This window comes from Montipora capricornis, chromosome 8 (genome assembly GCF_036669925.1).
Source record: "Montipora capricornis isolate CH-2021 chromosome 8, ASM3666992v2, whole genome shotgun sequence".
Taxonomy (NCBI): Eukaryota; Metazoa; Cnidaria; class Anthozoa; order Scleractinia; family Acroporidae; genus Montipora; species Montipora capricornis.
In genome coordinates this window covers 52,174,108-52,194,380 of record NC_090890.1, presented here as the reverse complement: position 1 = coordinate 52,194,380, position 20,273 = coordinate 52,174,108, and the positions used below count along the sequence as shown (strand labels likewise).

Genomic DNA, 20,273 nt, shown 5'->3' with positions numbered 1-20,273 from the left:
AGCTCGGTCTTGGCCTGGACCTTGGAGCACCCCGTGCACCCAGCATCACCCAGGGGGATAAACAATCACATGACAAGAAGATCAAAGTTGCAGTTGAAGGAAACTGTAGAAAAGCAGAATACACAGGCTTTGAGGGAAGAGAGTGGCAAGGAAGAGCTACAACAAGTAGGTGGGAGGATGTAAGTCTGAGTAAAGTTGTGCTTAAGGACTGGACGTTGTGTCCGTCTAACACCGTGGCAGGAGTGATCGAGCTCTACGAGCAACATATTGCCAACGACTAATATATTACAGTCACAAGGTGCGAGCCCGACCAGCTACTGAAGGGTGGCATGTAGGCTATGCAGTATATCAGCAGAAACAGTTCAGCATATTCTTCTGGATGTCCCACCTTGGCCCAGAACAAGTACTTGGAAAGGCACAATAATCGCCTTGAAGATCCTGTTCTTTCGAGATCGCTGAAGGACGCAAACCGTTATTGGACAAAGTCCCACCATGGTTCTCCCAGTAAAACCCAACACCGGCTATGAAAACGACCAGTTTCAAGCCTACTGGGATTGTCCTCCGCTGTATGCTGAGCACACCGGAGGTGAGAGCAAACAGAATCGATGGCCCGTTTTTAATCGACCACCAACAGGAAGGAAGGTGAGAGCACTAGAGATTGAGCTGGCCATGGATTGAATACCGAACAAGTAAGGAAGAGGAAGAAACAGCCAAGTATGCCGGGGGGGGGGGGGGGGGGGGGGTGGGGGCTAAGATGGGAGATAAAGCGACAGTACCACTTGGTACGATGATGCAACAATAACGAACATCATTATTAACGTGGCTAGGTGGATTGGGTCCACAGACATGGAGATGGAATGCGAATTTACTTCCCGGGTCAAGAGTGAGAACTAAAGGAGTCCTGCCTTAAGATGCAGAAATCGGTCTTATCAAGCTCTCTTATAATTGCCCCGCACTTTTAAAGTAATCACATAAACTTTACGAGCAATATAACACGAATTTCATTCCCAGCAAAGGGATTATTGTAAAAAAAAATGTAATTATTATTATTATTATTTTTTTATTATTCTTTTTTTTTTTTTTTTTAAATTTTAGCAATCACTTATTTTATATTTTCACATAGTTTATAGATTTAAGTGGATAATACTTTTAGAAAGATATTTGTAAATAGACTTGAACATTGGGGTGTTAAGGAGCTCCTGAGTTACGATTAACGCCCCAGTAGCTTTAAGGTATTGACATTCAAAAGTTTCAAACTGTCATAATTTAAGGTGTTCTTGTCAAATGCCATCATTTATAGCAGTGAAGGTCTGGTTTAGAATTGCACACGAAGAATATAAACATATATAATATGTAGATTTAGCCAAACCTAAAGGCGGATCTCCCTAGTTATTTATTCTTACTGCCTTCATGGTTAGTGAAAATAAAGGTTTTGGAATTGTCCTCGTTTTGGTGTTTGCGGTTACTGCTTAATTAATGAAATCACTTTCTTTCTTGCTTTCTTCTAAAGAAAAATTTATTGCCTAAATTGCAAAGAACCCGACATTGCATGAACCATAAAGCGATGAGTGCAGTAACGGTTTTCAAGGGAAATTTACTTTGGAATTCACCAGTTTAACAATGAATTTGTCCTTGAATCGCCTGAGTTTTAAAGGAAACAAGCACACCCTCAGCGACCAAATGGAAAAGGAAAAAAGCCATTTCGGAGTCAACTGTCAATAACCAGCTAGCAAATAGGAATCACGTTATTCGCTCGCAATTTAAAGCAAAACACCAATCAACTACTTCTTTATGTCCAAAAGAATACAGATAATGGTTATTTCATTCAAGTTGACAATAAAAATTCGAGGTTTCATTCCTAAACAAAGGAAAAAACGATTAAACCACTTTTAAAAATATGCATCCGCAAAAATAACAAATGGTTGAGTGCCCAAGGAAAGACTTTGTGGAGTAAACATCTTCCACCAATTTTTAGCTATTACTGGTATTCTGTTTTTTGTTGTCGTTCTCTTTCTCTCTCCTTTTGTTTTCTGTTCTAATCACAGGTCCTCCAGGTATCATGCAACCTTATCAGAGCTTCTAAAGATATGCCAAAAATTGCAACGACAGAGAAAAAAGAAGCTCTATACAAAATAAAAAGAAACACTCACGCTTTAAGTTTATATCCCTCCGATGCTTGATTTGAATCGATGTCGTCTATGACTATCATACTAAAATTTCTTGCACCGATGGGTTACCATATTTTCTTAACTGTGGTGCTCCGCGCACTGAGCTCCGCTAATACTGTTAAATTTTGTCTCTCTTAGGGGTAACAAAAACCTTGGGCCTAACCCAGATTGGTCTCCAATAGGGGTTTAACTCAAAATTTCCGAGAAGCCTCCCTGTCCCTTTGTCCCCCACGGAGGTCCAGTACTCCGTTGGTTCAGATGCTTTTTGACTGACCGCAAACAACACGTTGTCTTTCGAGGAACTGACTCATTTCAGTCTTGCGTAATGTCGGGGGTCCCACATGGCACGATCTTAGGCCTAATTTAATTATTTTGTTCCTAATTTATGCTTATCTGTGTCTGATAAGCGATCATGACACAAATTAGGAACAAAATAATTTAATTTAGGCCTAAGATCGTGCCCTGAGGGACCCCCAGACATTACGCAAGACTGAGATGAGTCAGTTCCTCGCAAAGACACGTGTTGTTTGTGGTCAGGCAAAAAGCATCTGAACCAACGGAGTAGCTGATGTAGAATCTGATGTATCCTGGGCATCTAAATGAAAAGTGCGCCATAACTCCGAAAAGTGGGTAGTAATATACGTATAATGCACAAATGATATCTTTCCCTCCCCATAATTATATTCATTGGATAGAGGCTTAAAACCAGAAAGTGCGTTAGTATGTCCTCCCAGACATGTAGAAGGGCTTGCATTGATTGAAATAAAGGTTGATAGAAAGTAATACTGATAGTCTGTCATCACAAGAACAAGTCAATTTGAATTGTTTCAAAATTGGTTAGAATTACCCTCTCACCTCAGCACAGACTCCCACTGACAGTGTGCTCTTGTTCTTCCTCTCTGAGTCTCCTAGTATAAACAGCAGGGAGAGAGGATTACCTACAATCGGTAAGGAGGGGGGGGTGGGGGGGTGTGGCGGCTCTTAACTACAGAAAGACAATGGTTGCTAAGGAATCTTTTTAGTCAAGAGCCCTACAAAAAGGTTGCATAAATGGTTCTTTGAACTAACTTTTCATTGGAAATCTGGCATCAATCATAAGGCACATGTGCAAATGTCCTCTGTCGTGTGTTTCAGTGCAAAATAATTATCTCAAAACTCTTAAAAAAAAAAAGGAACAAGCAGTCTTTTTTCACCTCATGGGAACCGTCTGGTCAATAGCTGTGTTAAGATGACAGTATTTAGATGTTGTAGTTCAATTTTGACTTCTGGTTTAATTTTTTTGTGAACCAGTACAGAATTTTTGAACCAGTCCAAATATTTTAAACTGGTTTATTTTTAACAACTTTCTAATAAAGGGATTTTCCTTTTTTGGGGGTGTAGTTAAAAACCAGGGGCTTGGTTTTTGGGGGGGTCTAAAAAAGAATGTCATATCCTTCCTTGCGTTCTACTTCTCCTACCCCTCCCTAGCCTTCTCCATTACCTCTATCCTACCCCACCCTGTATACTGCTCTTGTTAACTGAAAATCTGAGAGACCAATATTATAAATCTTGTATTAAACAAGTCAATGTATTGCATGAATCATTAAAGAACATCACTGTTTTTTTGTTACAAAATCTAGTCCTACTATGTGAAAGACAGGAAAGGGTTTAGCTCTGAGGAAGGACTAATGCTCAAAATGTCAGCTTTTCAAATTTCTTTAGAGTGGTCAATTATTTAGCACATCAACTCGCTTGATAAACCCTTTCCTTTATTTCACTTTCCCACAGACACACCACCACAGCTTCTTTACAATCTATTGGTAACCCTTTTACCCTACATGTGAAAGAACGCTTACTTTCAATAACCATGACCCAATATCCTTAACCTAATGACCAGCACAACGGTTGTTTTAGACTAAATACTTGAAATAAGTTACTCCAATTACTACAATGTGTGCCAAAGGAAAGGAAAGGAACTTTATTTAAGTGTCTTGTGGTTCTAGTGCTGGAGCACTAATTGGGGACACTGTAAACTGAAATTAACAATTAAAGGGATACTCTATCCCTCAAAACAACTTTTGCTAAAAAGGTAGTGTTAACATCATAAATACGGAAAAACGATAAAATATATGAAAACAAAAAGTAGAAAAGTCTGAAAATCGCTGAGAAACAGCAAAAATACCCTTATCAGAGCACCGGAAGTGAAAACGACATTTCTGAAAACATGTGATTGATGACGTAGAAAGAAGAACCCTTTCTCGAGTGTCTTGTTTACTTTACTTAAAAAAATGTGCAATGAAGTCTGAGGATTCGCGAAATTGTTTTTCTTCCGATAATAGTAGTGACGAAAGTGCCGAGGGACCTTCATTTATTGATTGTGAAGGAGCACAGCCATACTTATTTGAGCCGTACGGCAGTGATGCAAGCTCGAGTACGGACTCTTCAAATGATTCTGGCGAACGACAATACGAGTGACTACAAAATACAGACTGGTGAGCGATCAATTCTAATTTGCAATGTGTAGCAAATGCTGTTGTATTCCAAACTTAGGACGGTGTTATTGTTGATTGTGTCGATAAACCAAAACCAGAAATAAATCTTTCTTGTGACAGAGAAATGGTATTTGTCCCATTTTTAAATACATGTTTCGATGACGCGATGGGGGCAGCGGGAACCGATTGAGACCGATTAACAGAATTCCTCAAGTCGAAGTTTATTTTGCACTATATGAGAAACCCTGTTTGACTAATTGTATCTATACCTTAGGTGTACTTGTGGGAATTGCCAACGTCTTCAACGTGTAGAAGAGTGCATCTGTTGCTCCGAAATTGACTGTATTGTTGCCAAAAAACAACGAAGCAGTCGAACACGAGGGGCTGACCGAGCCGCTTGTTTGCATTACGCAGCACCCAGGTTTAATTCTGTCTGCTTGAACCACTGGGTACTGCAGACAGCTTGGTACCAGTACAAACAGCAGTACCATAACTCTTATGAGGGCCCAGAACATAAGCAAAACGTCACATAGCTTACAGGCAGCTGGCAAGGTGGTGCTGGGGGATTTTGGGACGTGAGGTTAGAGTTGTCCTTCCATCTTGTGCTGTTTGCTGTATTCGAGCACACTTCCTCCTCCAGGCATTGAAGAAGACTTTTCTTTTCAAGGATTTCGCTTTGCAGACGAGTAAAGCATGAAAAAAACCTCATTTAAGCATTATTTTTAATGTTAAATGTAGCGCATTCACAATCTGTAACAATTCGTAACAATTGTCAAGTTGTTACCTCGTGCTTTTACACGCCTGGGTTAATTGCTAAATGAAATATATAAAATGATTAAATCTAATTTGTGTTTGCTCCGGTTTACAAAGTGTAAAAGTGCCAGATGTTCCGCGCAGATAGCAAAGTCAATCAGACAATCGGCGAGAATTGTATCACTTTTTAAATCGTGATTTCATTGTACTGACTGCAGTATTCTTGTCAGGGCGATTATAGTCTGATGACAATGAACGTGGAGCAGCAGATCTTGCCAAAACACTGCTCTCCTGTCCCTGGAGAATCTTCATTACCATTTTCTTGAGATGGGCAACATAATTCTGTGTAAAAGGATAACGAAGCGATGTAAAAACAGATGTGTTACGGATACATGTATACAGTATAAGACAAGTGAAATAAGATCAGGGGTCATAATTGTCTTCAGGGCAAGTCGATTTAGTCTATAATCGTTATGGAGAGAGAAATTAAACTTACTGTAGGTGCACTTGACTAGAACCTTTTTGACCGTGTGTTCTCCTTTCTTGTACTTTGGAAAGGCAATGTTCACTCGTTCAGAACCATCTTTTAGTGTGGCGTTTTCTCGATTGCTGTTCTCGTTAAAGTGCAGGATCGCTATCTGCAACCTAACACAGTTAATTCTTCAATTAGGTCAACGCATAAGTTATCGCTATGGTTGTCTTTCATGGCCTTGTATTGTAAATTACAAAAGTATTATCATTCAGTTTGCATTTACGTTAAGTTTGTACGGCTCGTTGAAAGGTTCTGTGTATACAAATCTTTGGGCATTTCAGGATCTCTTTATTTGTCTATTTACACCTAATGCTAACTGTAGTGTTCTATTGTGTACCACCTGCTTGTCATCCCGTGATAGGAAAACGCAAGGCGTTTCGGAGCAAAGTGATTTTGCACGGAATGGAATGCCTCCAGAGATGAGGTGGCATGTTCTCCTGACATCTGCCTGACATCCTTTATAGGAGAAATCTTCATCAGAAGTTCCGTCAGTTTCTCAAAAGGTGGTTTGCCTGCAAAATAAAAGAAATTCAACTGCATTTACTCTCTCAAGACAGATAATTGTTACTGCAGTGTAATATTTATACGTACCTGGCTTAAGCCACTTTTTTTTTCTTTCCCGGCCGTGCAACCTGCCATGAAGACAGTTTGGGAACAGTGGATTTTTGTGTATTGTATGTTTGTTCATTATGTGGTTGGTGATAGACAACCACTTTGCATCCTTTAGGTCAGGGTCGTCATCCTCACAAGATGCAGCACACCAATACATGTGGTTAACGACACTCTTCTTCCACTTTTGAAGAACAGGGCAGTCTTTCTTCTTGGCAAGGGCGTCGATTTTTTTTCTTATACCTGGAATAATAATTTACGACATGCAGTGTGATTATTGAAGTCACTTGTTATTGCTTCCTTCACATGAACATACACGTGTACATGCATATAGAGCTGTACATAAACGAACCTTTTCCAACATGCCAGCCATCCAACCGGTGCTTCACTGCAGGCCATCTCTCTCTCATGTACTTTCGGATCTGTACATGCCTGTCAGTTACAAGAGTGTTTACAGACAGCCCCTCATCCGTTAGGTAGTTGAGACTTCGTTCGAGTCGCTCCTTTTCCATGGCTGCTGAATTTTTCACCTCGTTACTCTGTTGAGTGCAGAACGAGAAAAATGTGTCCTAGTTCACATTGCAATTAAGATCGACACAAAATTGCGAATTTGAACTACTAAGCGAGAGTAGCTTATATTGTTCTGCACCAGTAAAGTTCATTATTTACAAACCTGCACCAACTAAGAATCTACGATTTTGCTCTGCTCGAGATCCATGAGGGGGTAAGACCCATACTTAGCTGAATGGCCAGGGCTGTCACAGCGACCATCTCCGCCGACTAATAACTCTCTCCCTTCGGATTTTATTTCATTTAGCAGGGTAGCTTGCCGCTGCCTGTATGTTCTTTCCACTGCGGGATGTAGATATGATCTCTGGTGGTGCATAAATGTTGAGTAGGCAATGGTAGGAACTCTCATATGCTGCATAATTGTTAGGAATTTCGTTGGGCTCCCGCCGCCAAAGAGAATTGCGGAGGACATCACGATGTTCCCAACAGGGATATCTCCAACGGAGGGTTGTGAATCCCAAAATTTGCTATGAGTGCAAGACAAGCATTTTTGTTTCACTGTTATCTTCGTTCCAGCTCGTGTTGAAACTACTGCATCGCATTCTGAATTCCAGACAGGGCAAAATTGACATAAAGAAAAAAATGATGATTCCGCAACCAAAAACAGGTTTTGTTGATGAGCAGGGGCATCCTTAGGAGATTTCCTATAAAACGAAAAACAAGACCGTTTAGGAGTTTTTTGGTTTAGCAATCATGTCTGTATTTCATAAATGTGCTTTTGTCAAACTCACTCGTATTTTAGATCGTCAAAGTCGTCAAAAGCGGGATCCTCTTCCACTTCATCATCTGGGTCATGGACGTACGATGAATCGTCATCGGTTTCCATCTCTTCCTCTGGATCTGATTCCTCGTCCTCGCTTTGGCAGGGAGTGGAAATGGTGAAAAACTCTCTCTGTAGACTACACTGAATGCCTTGAGTCTTTTTTCCAATGGCGGTTTGACTACCTGTACGAATAAGACGAAGAAAAATATTATTTCAATCGATATTCATTCTTGACCATTCGTCTCAGGCGAAACTTCCCTTTGCTTCTCTGTTTGCTCCGAAATTGTACAGACAAGTTTTTCTTTGAGGACTGGATCTGTGTAGAGGCCTCCTTTACTTTGGGTTCACTCTTTTCCTCAGTTGCTTCTGCGTCGTCTTTATGTTTCCCGAAAGGAACTTTCCTTTCGTACACTTTCATCGATAATCTTTTAAAATATATCAAAAGCAAAAGGTCGAGAGAGGCAGAAAGCAAATCGTTATCTTTAGAAAGTTACGACATTTTTTTAATTTGAAAGACATGTTTCGATGTTACAAACATCATCGTCCGTTACAAAATATTTGAAAAACCGTTAGGACTATATAACAACTAGGCGAAACATGCATAATTAAATATGATTAAGTGACAAGAAATACATATTTGAGTGAGTTACAGAGTGTTAGAAAGAATGTAGAGCCTAAAGCGTAAGTGTCAGGTTGACGTGATGAACTTGTTGGTTTAAATTAGGCTTTTCCCAATTTATGTGCACAGCCTCCTTGAGTTTAAGTTGAAATTTAGTAAGGGCGGAATCAAGGATTTCGAAACAATCCGCAGAGCAAGATTGACGACAACGTTCTGCGCTTAGTAAATGTTTGAAGATGTGAGAGGACTTGTATGAAGAGAGATGTTCACGGACACGTGTGGAAAAATGACGACCAGTTTCGCCGATATAGCACGCATTACAGCAAGCACAAGTAAATTTATAAATCACACGTGAACGAAGTTCTCTGGGGACAGAATCCTTCACTGAAAAAAGATTTCTTAATTTAAACGAGGTAAACACTAATTTGATGTCAAGATCATCACAATAACGATTCACAAGGCGACGTATTTTGCTTTGAGCTATAGTAGAAAAACGGCCTAAATAAGGTAACTTATAAAAGTTTTGTTTACCCTGGGAAGTGGTATTTTGAATGGAGCCATTTCGGTCGATGGCCGTGTTCAAGTATCGAAAGACGCATTTATCAATGAGATGAACAGGGAAAAGATTCTTGCGCAAAATGAAAACTAAGTTAACAATATCCTTGTGGAAGCCCAACCAAGTATTGTTGATCTTAAAAACCCTGTCAATTAATGTCCTGATAAGACCGATTTTGTATGACAGAGGTGCGAAACTGAGGTAATTGGTGAGCAGACCCGTAAAGGTCTTCTTACGGAAGGTACTAGTGACAACGGAACCACGGTGGGTATTGTCGATTAAGACATTCAAAAAGGGCAAAACATGATCAACTTCTTTCTCCATCGTGACGCGTATGTTGGTTTCGCACCTCTGTCATACAAAATCGGTCTTATCAGGATATTAATTGACAGGGTTTTTAAGATCAACAATACTTGGTTGGGCTTCCACAAGGATATTGTTAACTAGGTTTTCATTTTGCGCAAGAATCTTTTCCCTGTTCATCTCATTGATAAATGCGTCTATCGATACTTGAACACGGCCATCGACCGAAATGGCTCCATTCAAAATACCACTTCCCAGGGTAAACACAACTTTTATAAGTTACATTATTTAGGGCGTTTTTCTACTGTAGCTCAAAGCAAAATACGTCGCCTTGTAAATCGTTATTGTAATGATCTTGACATCAAATTAGCGTTTACCACGTTTAAATTAAGAAATCTTTTTTCAGTGAAGGATTCTGTCCCCAGAGAACTTCGTTCACGTGTGATTTATAAACTTACTTGTGCTTGCTGTAATGCTTGTTATATCGGCGAAACTGGTCGTCATTTTTCCACACGCGTCCGTGAACATCTCTCTTTAGACAAGTCCGCTCACATCTTCAAACATTTACTAAGCGCAGAACGTTGTCGTCAATCTTGCTCTGCGGATTGTTTCGAAATCCTTGATTCCGCCCTTACTAAATTTCAACTTAAACTCAAGGAGGCTGTGCACATAAATTGGGAAAAGCCTAATTTAAACCAACAAGTTCATCACGTCAACCTGACACTTACGCTTAGGCTCTGCATTCTTTCTAACACTCTGTAACTCACTCAAATATGTATTTCTTGTCACCTAATCATATTTAATTATGCATGTTTCGCCTAGTTGTTATATAGTCCTAACGGTTTTTCAAATATTTTGTAACGGACGATGATGTTTGTAACATCGAAACATGTCTTCGAAATTAAAAAACTGTCGTAACTTTCTTAAAGATATCAAAAGCAACAAACAAGTACGTACGTATAACTAGTATTTTCAGTAATGATATCGCCTGTGCCATAAAATTGTTTCTAAGCTTACCCGTGCAGCTTCTTGCTTTCTGTATGCCCCTCGAGGTGGATTGCTTTTGACCTCTGAAGTATTAAATGTGCCGTTGTAGTTGTCACCGTCTCTTCTTGATTTTTTGGTTTGAGGAGGACCAATTTTAAAGATTGTTGGAACGGCATCAGCTTTAATTGAATTCTTCATCTTCAAACCTAACAGTTTGTGCCTCAAAGCAATCTTCAGTGAAATGAGCACTGCAAAGTCTACTTGAATTCGTATGATAATAAAAGTCAGACCGTGTGTTTTTGACAGCATTCGTCCACAGTCTTGCAAAATGGGGGTCTTCTGGCCATTGATGGAGACTCACTCCGTTTTTACGGGTGGTAGAACATCCACCAGCTTTACAGCGATGCGGCATAATAGATGTCTTCACAAAAAAGCGCAGAGAAAATTTCGAATCGGGGAATTGCGAAAGCGCAATGACCCCTATTTATGAAGCAATGTTAAGATAATTTACCGGAAGAGGTTTGCGAGGTTTTCCTTTCTACGTCATTTCCGCTTTTCGGCCATAGTGCTTCGTTTCAAATCTCAGGCGAGATACTTTGTTAATTTATGGGGAAGAAAGAAAGAATCAAACTCTTTCGATGGTTAATATGTTTCAAGTAGGCATTAAGCAAAAGGTTTGTGAATTTTTGTACTGGGGAATAGAGTATCCCTTTAACACAAATCAAGTCAAATGTAGAGAACCAACAAATTCAACCCACATATAACGCCGGATCCGGGAATCGAACACAGGCCACATTGGTGGGATGAGAGTGCTCTCACCACTGCACCATCCCTGCACCCTTTGATCCCTTAATACCTTACCCAGAATGCAGTGTCTGACACTTGCATACTGCAGACTAATCCAGACTGACAGTTATTGAAAGCCAACCATTAATTTTTAAAATGGGTGCTTACATGTAGACTTAAATATATACTGTTTATCAGCGCTAATCAAATGGGTGCTTAGACTTAAATACAATGTACTGTTTATCAGCGCTATTTGTAGACAGTCTGCAGTATGTGACCTCTGCAGTTGTCATACACCCCCTGCAATCCTAACTGTTTCAAATAAGACAGTGCACAATCTAATCATTAAATTGAAAGCTTGACCCTAATTCCTAAACTTTAGGCAGTGTCCCTAACCTTACAGTACATGAATGCAAACCGTTGAAAGTGCTTAAGCGAAATCTCCAAGCTGAGCATTTGACCCTAGTCACTAAAATTATTTCTTGGTCGTTGATAGCACCAGAGGCAACAATCTACCATAATAATCTTATGATTTCTCTACTTTACTTTATGCATACTCCACAAACAGTTGCACTTAATTACAGAAAGATGACCAACTACATGTATGTTAAACTGGTTTGAAAAAAATATGGACTGCTTCAAACATTCTGGACTTAAATTCAAAAGTTCTGGACCAGTTTCAAAAAGTCTGGTCGGACTGGTTTAAAAACTCTTTACTTGTTCAAAAAAAATTTAACCAGAGGTCAAAATTGAACTACAACATAAACACTGCTGTGACATCAAAACGAATTTTGATTGGTTATGTGTTGTCCAACGTGTGTTTTGATTAGCTGGTCGGAAATGTAGGCATGTATCAAGAAAATCTGTTTCAATCTAGAAGTAAAAAAAAGCATTTTCCTTCATTTCTTATTTTTGAGAAATATTTTATGAAAACAATAGAGGACTTTTTTCCGACTTTACATATCTTCATCTAAACATCAGGGGGAGTTGGGAGAATTCGAAACAGTTATGCAAAAGCGAGACGCAGTCCAAGGTTTGCTTAACTATCTCGAATCTCCCAACTTCCCCTCATGTTTAGATGAGGCTATGTAAACACAGAAAATATCCTCTATTGCTTAAATAGAACATACTTGGCAAAACGGATAACTGTAGAGTTTAAGGGACAGGAGAAATGACTATTTGAAGAGGTCTATAGCAACGGTTTGGTAGTTCAGTAAGAGCCACCCACATTAATCAAGAACATCCATATATTGGTTGGTACAATGGCAAGATGAACCAAACGATTAGCAATGAAAAGGAGAAAGGGTAAAATAGACCTAATTGAGCATGATCTTTATGGCAAATGGCAAAAGTTAAACTTCATTTTTGCTGTTTTTACAGTTTCGTGAAAATATTATGTATTCTAAAACTGTGATTAAGAGATTGTTTCCGTATAAAAAAAAATGCTAATTGAGGCAGGACAAACAGAATTTAACACTAATAGAAAGACACTGAAGAAAACACACTAAGATTCGCTTACAGAGATGGTTAGTAAAATGTGATTACGTCTATGAAGCTTCCTTAATATTGAAGGATTCTACAAAGTTCTCTTAACTTCTTAACTCTATATATTTAACTTTCATTACATGTACCTTCCATTATCGCCTCTAGGAGGTCATAATCTATTCAATGTTTTTGTGAGCAATATTAAACTTGAGCACCTGATCGCAGTCAGTTGCAACGTGTTATGTAACAAAGGGCTAGCAAAAGGAATTGCAACAAAAAAGGTCATGTGCGCTTTTCTAATGTTACGAACAAACCCTGAATCGTATAACCTATGTTGTGTACACTTTACTTAAAACTGAATACTCATCAATCATTCATGACAATAAATCGAAGCGGAAAGGAACAAAACAACAGCAATATTAAACAATAAATTATTCTATGAGGGCGCGCTGGATATCAAGTGATAGATGACCAACGAGGTGCGTAGCACCAAGTTGGTTATAATCATTTTATATCCAGCAGGCAGTAATATTGTCGACTACTGTATAGCTTTCCGCCTCCATCTATTCTGGTCCAAAACGGCTTTTGTCGGCCTTTTATAATCAGAGCTGCCAAAATATTTTCAGCTTGCTTTATTGCTGACGCGTTCCTTGACCACATTAGGTACAGCAGTTATATGAACTGAAAGCCTGTGTCCAGCGAACCAATGAAAATGCTGGAAAACTGATATCCGTAGTTCAGGGGTCCCATTTCTAACCCTAGGAAGTAATGTGGTGTACGTATATGGAAATAATTATTCTCCTGCATAAAGTACAAAATTAATTGTCAATAGTGTATACAGTTTACAGTGATCAAACAACTCTGAGCTGACAGCAGTAAACAAACAAACCTTGCAAACAATAACCAACAATTTTAATCAGCAACTAAAACTGAAATTATACATGCAAAACATTCTCTTTCAAAACATTTTCGGTTTTGAGTGGTTTATGTTTACACGTTTTCTCTTCAGTTTAGATACACCACCAAAATTACCAATTAAAAATTCAAGCTAAACCGTAGCAATTTGCTTACTCGACTGCAATTTCACAGTCAAACAAAGCAGCTCACAACAGGACATCTATTTCACATAAAAAGCCTACAAATCGAAACAGTCTCCACAGTAATCATAAATTCTTGGTTTTCACCCACGTGACAGGGCGGCCATGTTCGACGGCAATACAATACAATTTCTTTTCGCATAAGTTACATAAAGTACATGGTCACCATAACGTCACATGCAAACCAGCAATTCATTTCTAAAATAAGCAACCAGAGCCGGTGTCGAGAGTTTGATTATGTGTCCGACAAAATAGACAATGATCACAAGGAAACTCGCCAATGATGTCTGCTGTAGGCTTGAATGGCGACGTGGTGTGCGATTGCTAAAATATGTCAGAATCTCAACACGGAATTGCAAACGTTTTCAGGCCATCTTCGTTTTTTTAGTGTTTTGCAAAATATGTGAGGCAGCTATGCATGTATTAAGAAGGAAAACAATACCTGAAAGCTAACCGTTGTAAATATAAAGGTTTTTTTCCTCGCTCTCTTCCTCTCAGCTTTTTCTCAGCTTTTCTCTTTCCTCGCCTTCTTTTGAGGTTTTCTTCACTCAAATTTCGTCGCCTTTTCCCTTTGTCCCGTTGTTTGTCATTATATTTAATTTAGTCTCTTTCCTTGTGATATCCCTCTAAAGTGCTTGACTGCAATAACTGCATTAGCCACCAGTAGCTACCGTAGCTATATAAATATGTCAAACCTGTTTTGGATTAAACCCAGCGAAAAGTGCAGGAAAAAATGTTTTCCAAACCGTTTTCCACCTAAACACGACAAGCGTTGACTGTGACGAGCTTTAGTTCATGAAGCATGACCGTGTAGCCGCATCAAGCCACAGAAAGCGCACATTTTAAGCCTCATTTTCACTTAGGCTAACCTGGCTTGAGCCTGCGATCCAATCAAAACCAGTACCTGGTCAGCGATCAACTTAAAGTAACTGACTTCCACGAACTCTACCCTTGAGCCCGCAATATGGTCATGTGATACTGGTTAGCGGATAGTTTGTTTTCACAGGTGTCAATTCACCATATCTTTGAGGTCCAATATATCAAAGATGTATGCTGTAAACTAGCTTGAGTAGCAGGAGTATGGCCGCCATGTTGGGCACAAGTGTACAAGTATTGATACTGATGATGATGATTATTATTATTATTATGATTATTATTATTAAGATAGAATTAATTATTGTAAGAGGTCGTCGGACGTGCCCATGAGCAATACCGTTAGCCATGCTTACCATGAGAAAAGCAACTCATGCTTTCCACATGTACCTGTTCATATGACTGTGGTCGCCATCGTTGCTCCGCTTGGCAGCCCTTCTGGCCGCCGGAGCTCCTCTAATACGACTAAACTATCTGTTTATCATCACTCAGTTATTAACGAGGAAATATTAGATCTCAAACTTCCTAATTATTGTTTAGACAAAGGTTTCTTTCTTGGAATAGGAGTTAGAAATCCTTCGTTTTTACGGAGATTCACATTAAAATTGTAAAACACCTTCTAAAATGCTGTTTTAAACATATCTTTACTATCCTTGCTGCTTTAAAACGCCAAAACATACCGTTTCAAATCATCACTCCACGTATTCTGATTCCGGAATAGGGTCAATCGAACGCACCCTAAGTACAGCTTTGTAATTATTTCTTGACGGTCATGCGAAGGACTGCTTGCTCAATTTATGAATTCAACCAGTGTCAGGTTTCCTTTTAGAGGGGGACATTGGGATTTTCGGTTTTGCGGTTTTGGCTATTTTTTAGATCGGTTTTTCGGTTTTGGTGTTCATTGCGGTTTGCGGATTTTTCGTTTTTTAGCATCTGGCTTTCGGTTTTGTAGAAAATACGAGCGGTTTTTCGGTTTTGTTATCCGATGTGCTTTTTGGGTTTTCCTATTTTATCCTATTTGGGTTCCGGTTTCTCGTAGATTTGAGCGGCAATTGATCTCGAATAGAGTGTTATTTATTTATTTATTTATGTGCAATTCATCATCAATATGAAAACCATATGTACAAATGAAAAATTTAAAACCAAGTATAGATAAAACTATGTAAACAACATTAACTATCTTACTCAATATCATACAATAAAAGCTGCTTTCCATGAATGCCGCGTTTAGAATAATGGCTTAGATAACCTCTTTAATCAGTCGTTTGAATTTATTGAGGGGCTCTACTTTCCTTAGTTCTAATGGCAGACAGTTCCACAAAACTGCACCACTATAGCTAAAGCTGTTTTTTGTAGTAGTTTGTGCGCGGTTTCGGAACATTTACCTTATTCACAGAGTCTCTCAAACAAAAACCTGAAGCGCAGAGATACTCAGGTGTTCTTGTTGCTCTTTCAATTTGCCTTTGAGAGACTAGGTATTTCCATCTTAAGAGTTCAAATAAATTTTTGACATCAGTGCCATAGTTAGAGTAGGTCAAAACACGGGCTGCTCTGTTTTGTAGTTTTTGCAGTTTTTTCTGCAAATTTACTCCACAGTTTCCCCAAACAATATCGCAGTAGTTGAAGTGAGGTTGTACTAAGGCCTGATAAATAGAATGTAAGGTCCCATAGGGGACAAGATGCCTGTTTTCACTCACGTGATCAATAACCTTGTTTTTCCTCCGAAACAAAAGAAAACGTTTGAGTGAAAATAGAGCTGAATTCTCGGAGACGTCACATGAAAACACTCTATAGCCGCGAAACGCTTTACGGAAAATGAGCCCATAAAGTCCGGGCCGGAGAGAGCGGCAGAAATAAAGTCCATGACATTCATAAATACTTTGATGAAATAGTGTTAGTGTAGTTTGCTCTGTATGCCCCACTTGTCACCATTGTATCGGTTTTCTGACGGTTTTGTATACGGTTTTCGGTTTTGGCCGAATTTTTTTTGGGGTTTTGCGGTTTTGGATGATAAATCTTCGGTTTTGCGGTTTCACAATACACCCCAATGTCCCCCTCCTTTTAAGCACGGCGAAAAAAGCTAGAGTTCACATATATCTTACTTCAATTTGTACATCGGTGAAATGTGAAGCATTCAAATGAAATTTAATGTGTTCTGATGAATTACATTCGTGCCGTGTAGTAACGCAACTAACACATTCCATACCTTGTTTAGCGTCCACTACTCAGGGCTTGAAATTTGCATTTTTCGAGGTAGAAAGTTCAATCAGTTTCCACAGTGACCACGAGGAATTGAACAGGATCTGTTTCTGAGGCAAAAAAGAATTCAACATAAGATTATCTCATAGCATTGTTTGAGTATCGATTGTTTGAAGGAATAAGTTAAGTATCCTGCAAAGGACAAAATGCGTCTCCGCTATTATTGGAGTTTTAAAGGTAAACGATGTTTTGTGATTCTTACCTAATATCATACCGATATAATACATGCCTTATTGACTTCAAACAGACTTGAAAGTCATTCTTCCAAACTTAAAATTACTTCAATGGTTAACTCTGTTAATACACCCACAACTTCTGGTCTGGGAAAAGTCACGAGATCAATTAGGAAAACAGGAAGTTGTAATTTTCTTTCCGAGTCGTCACGCCTTATTTGAGTTAAATTAAGCAACTAAAAACTACGGGTAATAGGAGCTTAGGAGACTGCGTTCGATATGCTTAATAGGCGTACATGAAGAAGTTGGGGGGTGGGGGAAGGATGGATGGTTCGTGCGCATCATGCTGAAAAATATATGGGGGTGTGGGAAATGGGTTGAAAAGTAAATTCAATTTAATTCATTTTGTCAACAAGTTGATGATTGGATGGTCTTAGAAAAATAACCGAGAAAATTATCCTACGAAATGTTTGCTGAAGGTCTACTATCGATATAGTTTAAAATATGAAATATGCTTCAACAATACAGTGACGAATCATGCTGAAAGCTATGAAGACTTAATCCAAAAACTAAGACTGCAGATAACTATGATAAGATAACTAACATGGTTGGTCTTACAAACTTATCGGAAATAGCCCCTAAAACGGTACTGTATGGGGCTCAGACCTCGGCCACAAAAAACGTAAACTTGCATTTCATACCTTGGAATAGCCGTAAGGACTTGAAATTTCACACACAACTAGCTTCAGCATTCAGTTTACACATGTAAAGCTATTGAACGCTCAACGCTGTTCAGATCGTTTTCACGTGACGTCACGTAACTTCCAGTCGCCATATTGGTGTATCACAGCTAGCTGCATAATTAATTCTATATCTCCAAATAAAGCCTTTGTAAAATGGATTATTCGGTACCTGAAGCCAAATCGGGTGAAAGTGTCGAAGCTGAACATCTTCTGGACTTCTTTCTGAATATGCTAAGAAGCTGGACCAGCAAGTCAAAAAGCGCTACGTGGAAAAAATTGCAGCGATTGTGATTGATCCCGTGTTACTTACTCCTGAAAAAAAACATTTATAACCGGATTGTTTACCACCTGTGGAGGATACGAACCTTCTATCCTATCTCGCTTTGGAGACTAGTTTAATAAGTTATTACAGACGATACAGTTTAATAAGGCTCTTAGGAATCTTGAAGCCTATAATCAGATCAGGCTTCGTGCCGGATTTTCCAGGAGTATTCAATGAGTTTTCAAGGAATGTTTATAAAATTTTTATGTACTACATGTACATTGTGTTTCAGTGCTTACCTAGATATTATTTTCCACACCCTTCAAGTTAAGTGCACACACAGGCACTTGAATTTTCGCATCTAATCTTTCCCCAATAGTCAAATTTGTGCTCAATTTTAGGCGACCCTAAAAGCAGGAATCCTGCAGGAAGCCGGAACCGCGGGAAATGAACCCAAATCCTAAAAGATAGAACAGCGAAAATTTCCCCTCAAATCCTAAAACACTGAACTCTAAATAGAAATAAATAAGTAAGTATAATTACGAGGTTTGTGAGGTTTTGTTACAGAAATAGGTGACTTCTTATGGGTGGACATGTCGTGTATCCCGACAAAGGATAAAAATTACACAAAATATCTCTTTGTGTAGCAACAAGGCAATTTTAAGTGCGTACATTTTTCTGTTGGTTGATTTTCCCCTTAATATTAGTTACCGTTAATATTATTTTCAGTTGATGTTAGCTCGATATGATTTTAATTAATCAGTAATGATGACTTTCGTGAGTCACCGCTTTCTGATTTGTTCCACTCACTATATGTAGTTACTTAATGCTACTGAACTTATGTTTTTGATTATTCGAAAAAGAGGACTCACTGTGATAGACTGGCTAATGGACGATTAAGCGATGACATTAATACAGTACCGCTCAGATATACGTTAACTGCGCAGACGCGTTTTATACGCATATACGCGTATGATTATACATTTGTGATGTAACGATAATCTTATCAGTAAAGGAATTCCATATGACCATTTTCGAGTTTTAAACTCGTGAGTAATTAAAGCTTTTCCTTAAACACCCTAAAATAACGTGACATAGCCCCTATAAGGAATAACCTAGGTATCTGAGTCACGATGGATGGACGAAACTTGATTTGAAACTTTTTCTAATACTTTTTTATACTATACAGATTTTTCTGATATTTTTTATGATTTTCAGCCTGTTGATAAATATGTTAGAAAACGTTATTGCTGGGTTAACGTTCAAATGTTCTCGCTGTAATTTGACCTTGGAAAAAAGAAATATGAAATAGTAACGTTATTTTAATCGTTATTTGAACTGTATTTTGCAAACAATCGATCCTTGTTTTAGTTACTGTTAGGTGTTTTCTTCAAGTATTTTAGCTTATTTTTTCGTCAACCTTTGTGCATTAATATATATTGTATTTTCAACCGCTGGAACCAACTTATTAGCACAACACGTTACTGCTAGATTGCACTTCAAATGTTCCAGTTAAGTTCCCATTAAAGTAGATTTTTTAGAGTAGCAATGCCCACACGTTATTGTCGTTACTTAGTTTATTTAGTCACCCCATGTTTTCCACAGACGCCTTGTGATGGTCACTTGCGCCTTGTGACGGTGCGTTATGCCTTGTGACGGTGCGTTACGCCTTGTGATGGTCAGTTACGCCTTATGACGATTAGTTACGCCTTGTGACGGTGAGTTAGGCCTTGTGATGGTCAGTTACGCGTTGTGACGGTGAGTTACGCCTTGTGATGGTAAATTACGCCTTGTGACGATCACTTACGTCTTGTGATGGTCAGTTACACCTTGTGACGGCGAGTTACGCATTGTGAAGGTGAGTTATGGCTTGCGACCGTGAGTTATGCCTTGTGAAGGCACGTTGAGCCTTGTGATGATGTGTTACATATCGTGACGTTTCATCACTTTGTGTAACCGTTGATATAAGCGCTGCTTGAAGGCAGTAAAGAGCACACAAACCCACAATAAATGACTTAACTGTATTTCAAGACTGCCCCGCGAGTTTACTAAATTGACTAACGAGCATGCGCTGAGCCTCACAGATTAATGGTATCTCGCAGGCTCGATGACCAGGAATAATCAACAGTAACGTGCCTTAGTTTTGTGTAACAACTAATTATTTTTTTTAACATTTTATTGAATGATGTGATCCTGTGTTTTAAGGTTCGTTAAATGTTTAGGCACGATGGTTATGATAGGAAAAAGTTCTATCTCACCACTCT

General features: G+C 38.9%; 1 protein-coding gene, 1 long non-coding RNA gene and 1 pseudogene across 2 annotated transcripts in view; all 3 read right to left on the bottom strand.

Annotated features, from left to right (window-relative positions):
• LOC138014125 (uncharacterized) overlaps positions 1-2,783 on the bottom strand; it is a 62,200-nt gene extending 59,417 nt beyond the window's left edge. Inside the window, exon 1 of the mRNA XM_068861149.1 lies at positions 2,653-2,783. Coding sequence (XP_068717250.1) covers positions 2,653-2,783 — 131 coding nt within the window. The remainder of the gene's footprint in view (positions 1-2,652) is intronic.
• Positions 2,784-2,942: 159 nt separating this feature from the next.
• LOC138014640 (uncharacterized) lies at positions 2,943-17,168 on the bottom strand. Its single transcript, XR_011125345.1, has 3 exons — positions 17,034-17,168; positions 16,779-16,881; positions 2,943-3,076 (listed from the first exon to the last, which is right to left on the bottom strand). It is a non-coding gene; the product is annotated as an uncharacterized lncRNA (long non-coding RNA).
• On the bottom strand, positions 5,557-7,613 carry LOC138059617 (uncharacterized; annotated as a pseudogene).
• Positions 17,169-20,273: the final 3,105 nt, after the last annotated feature.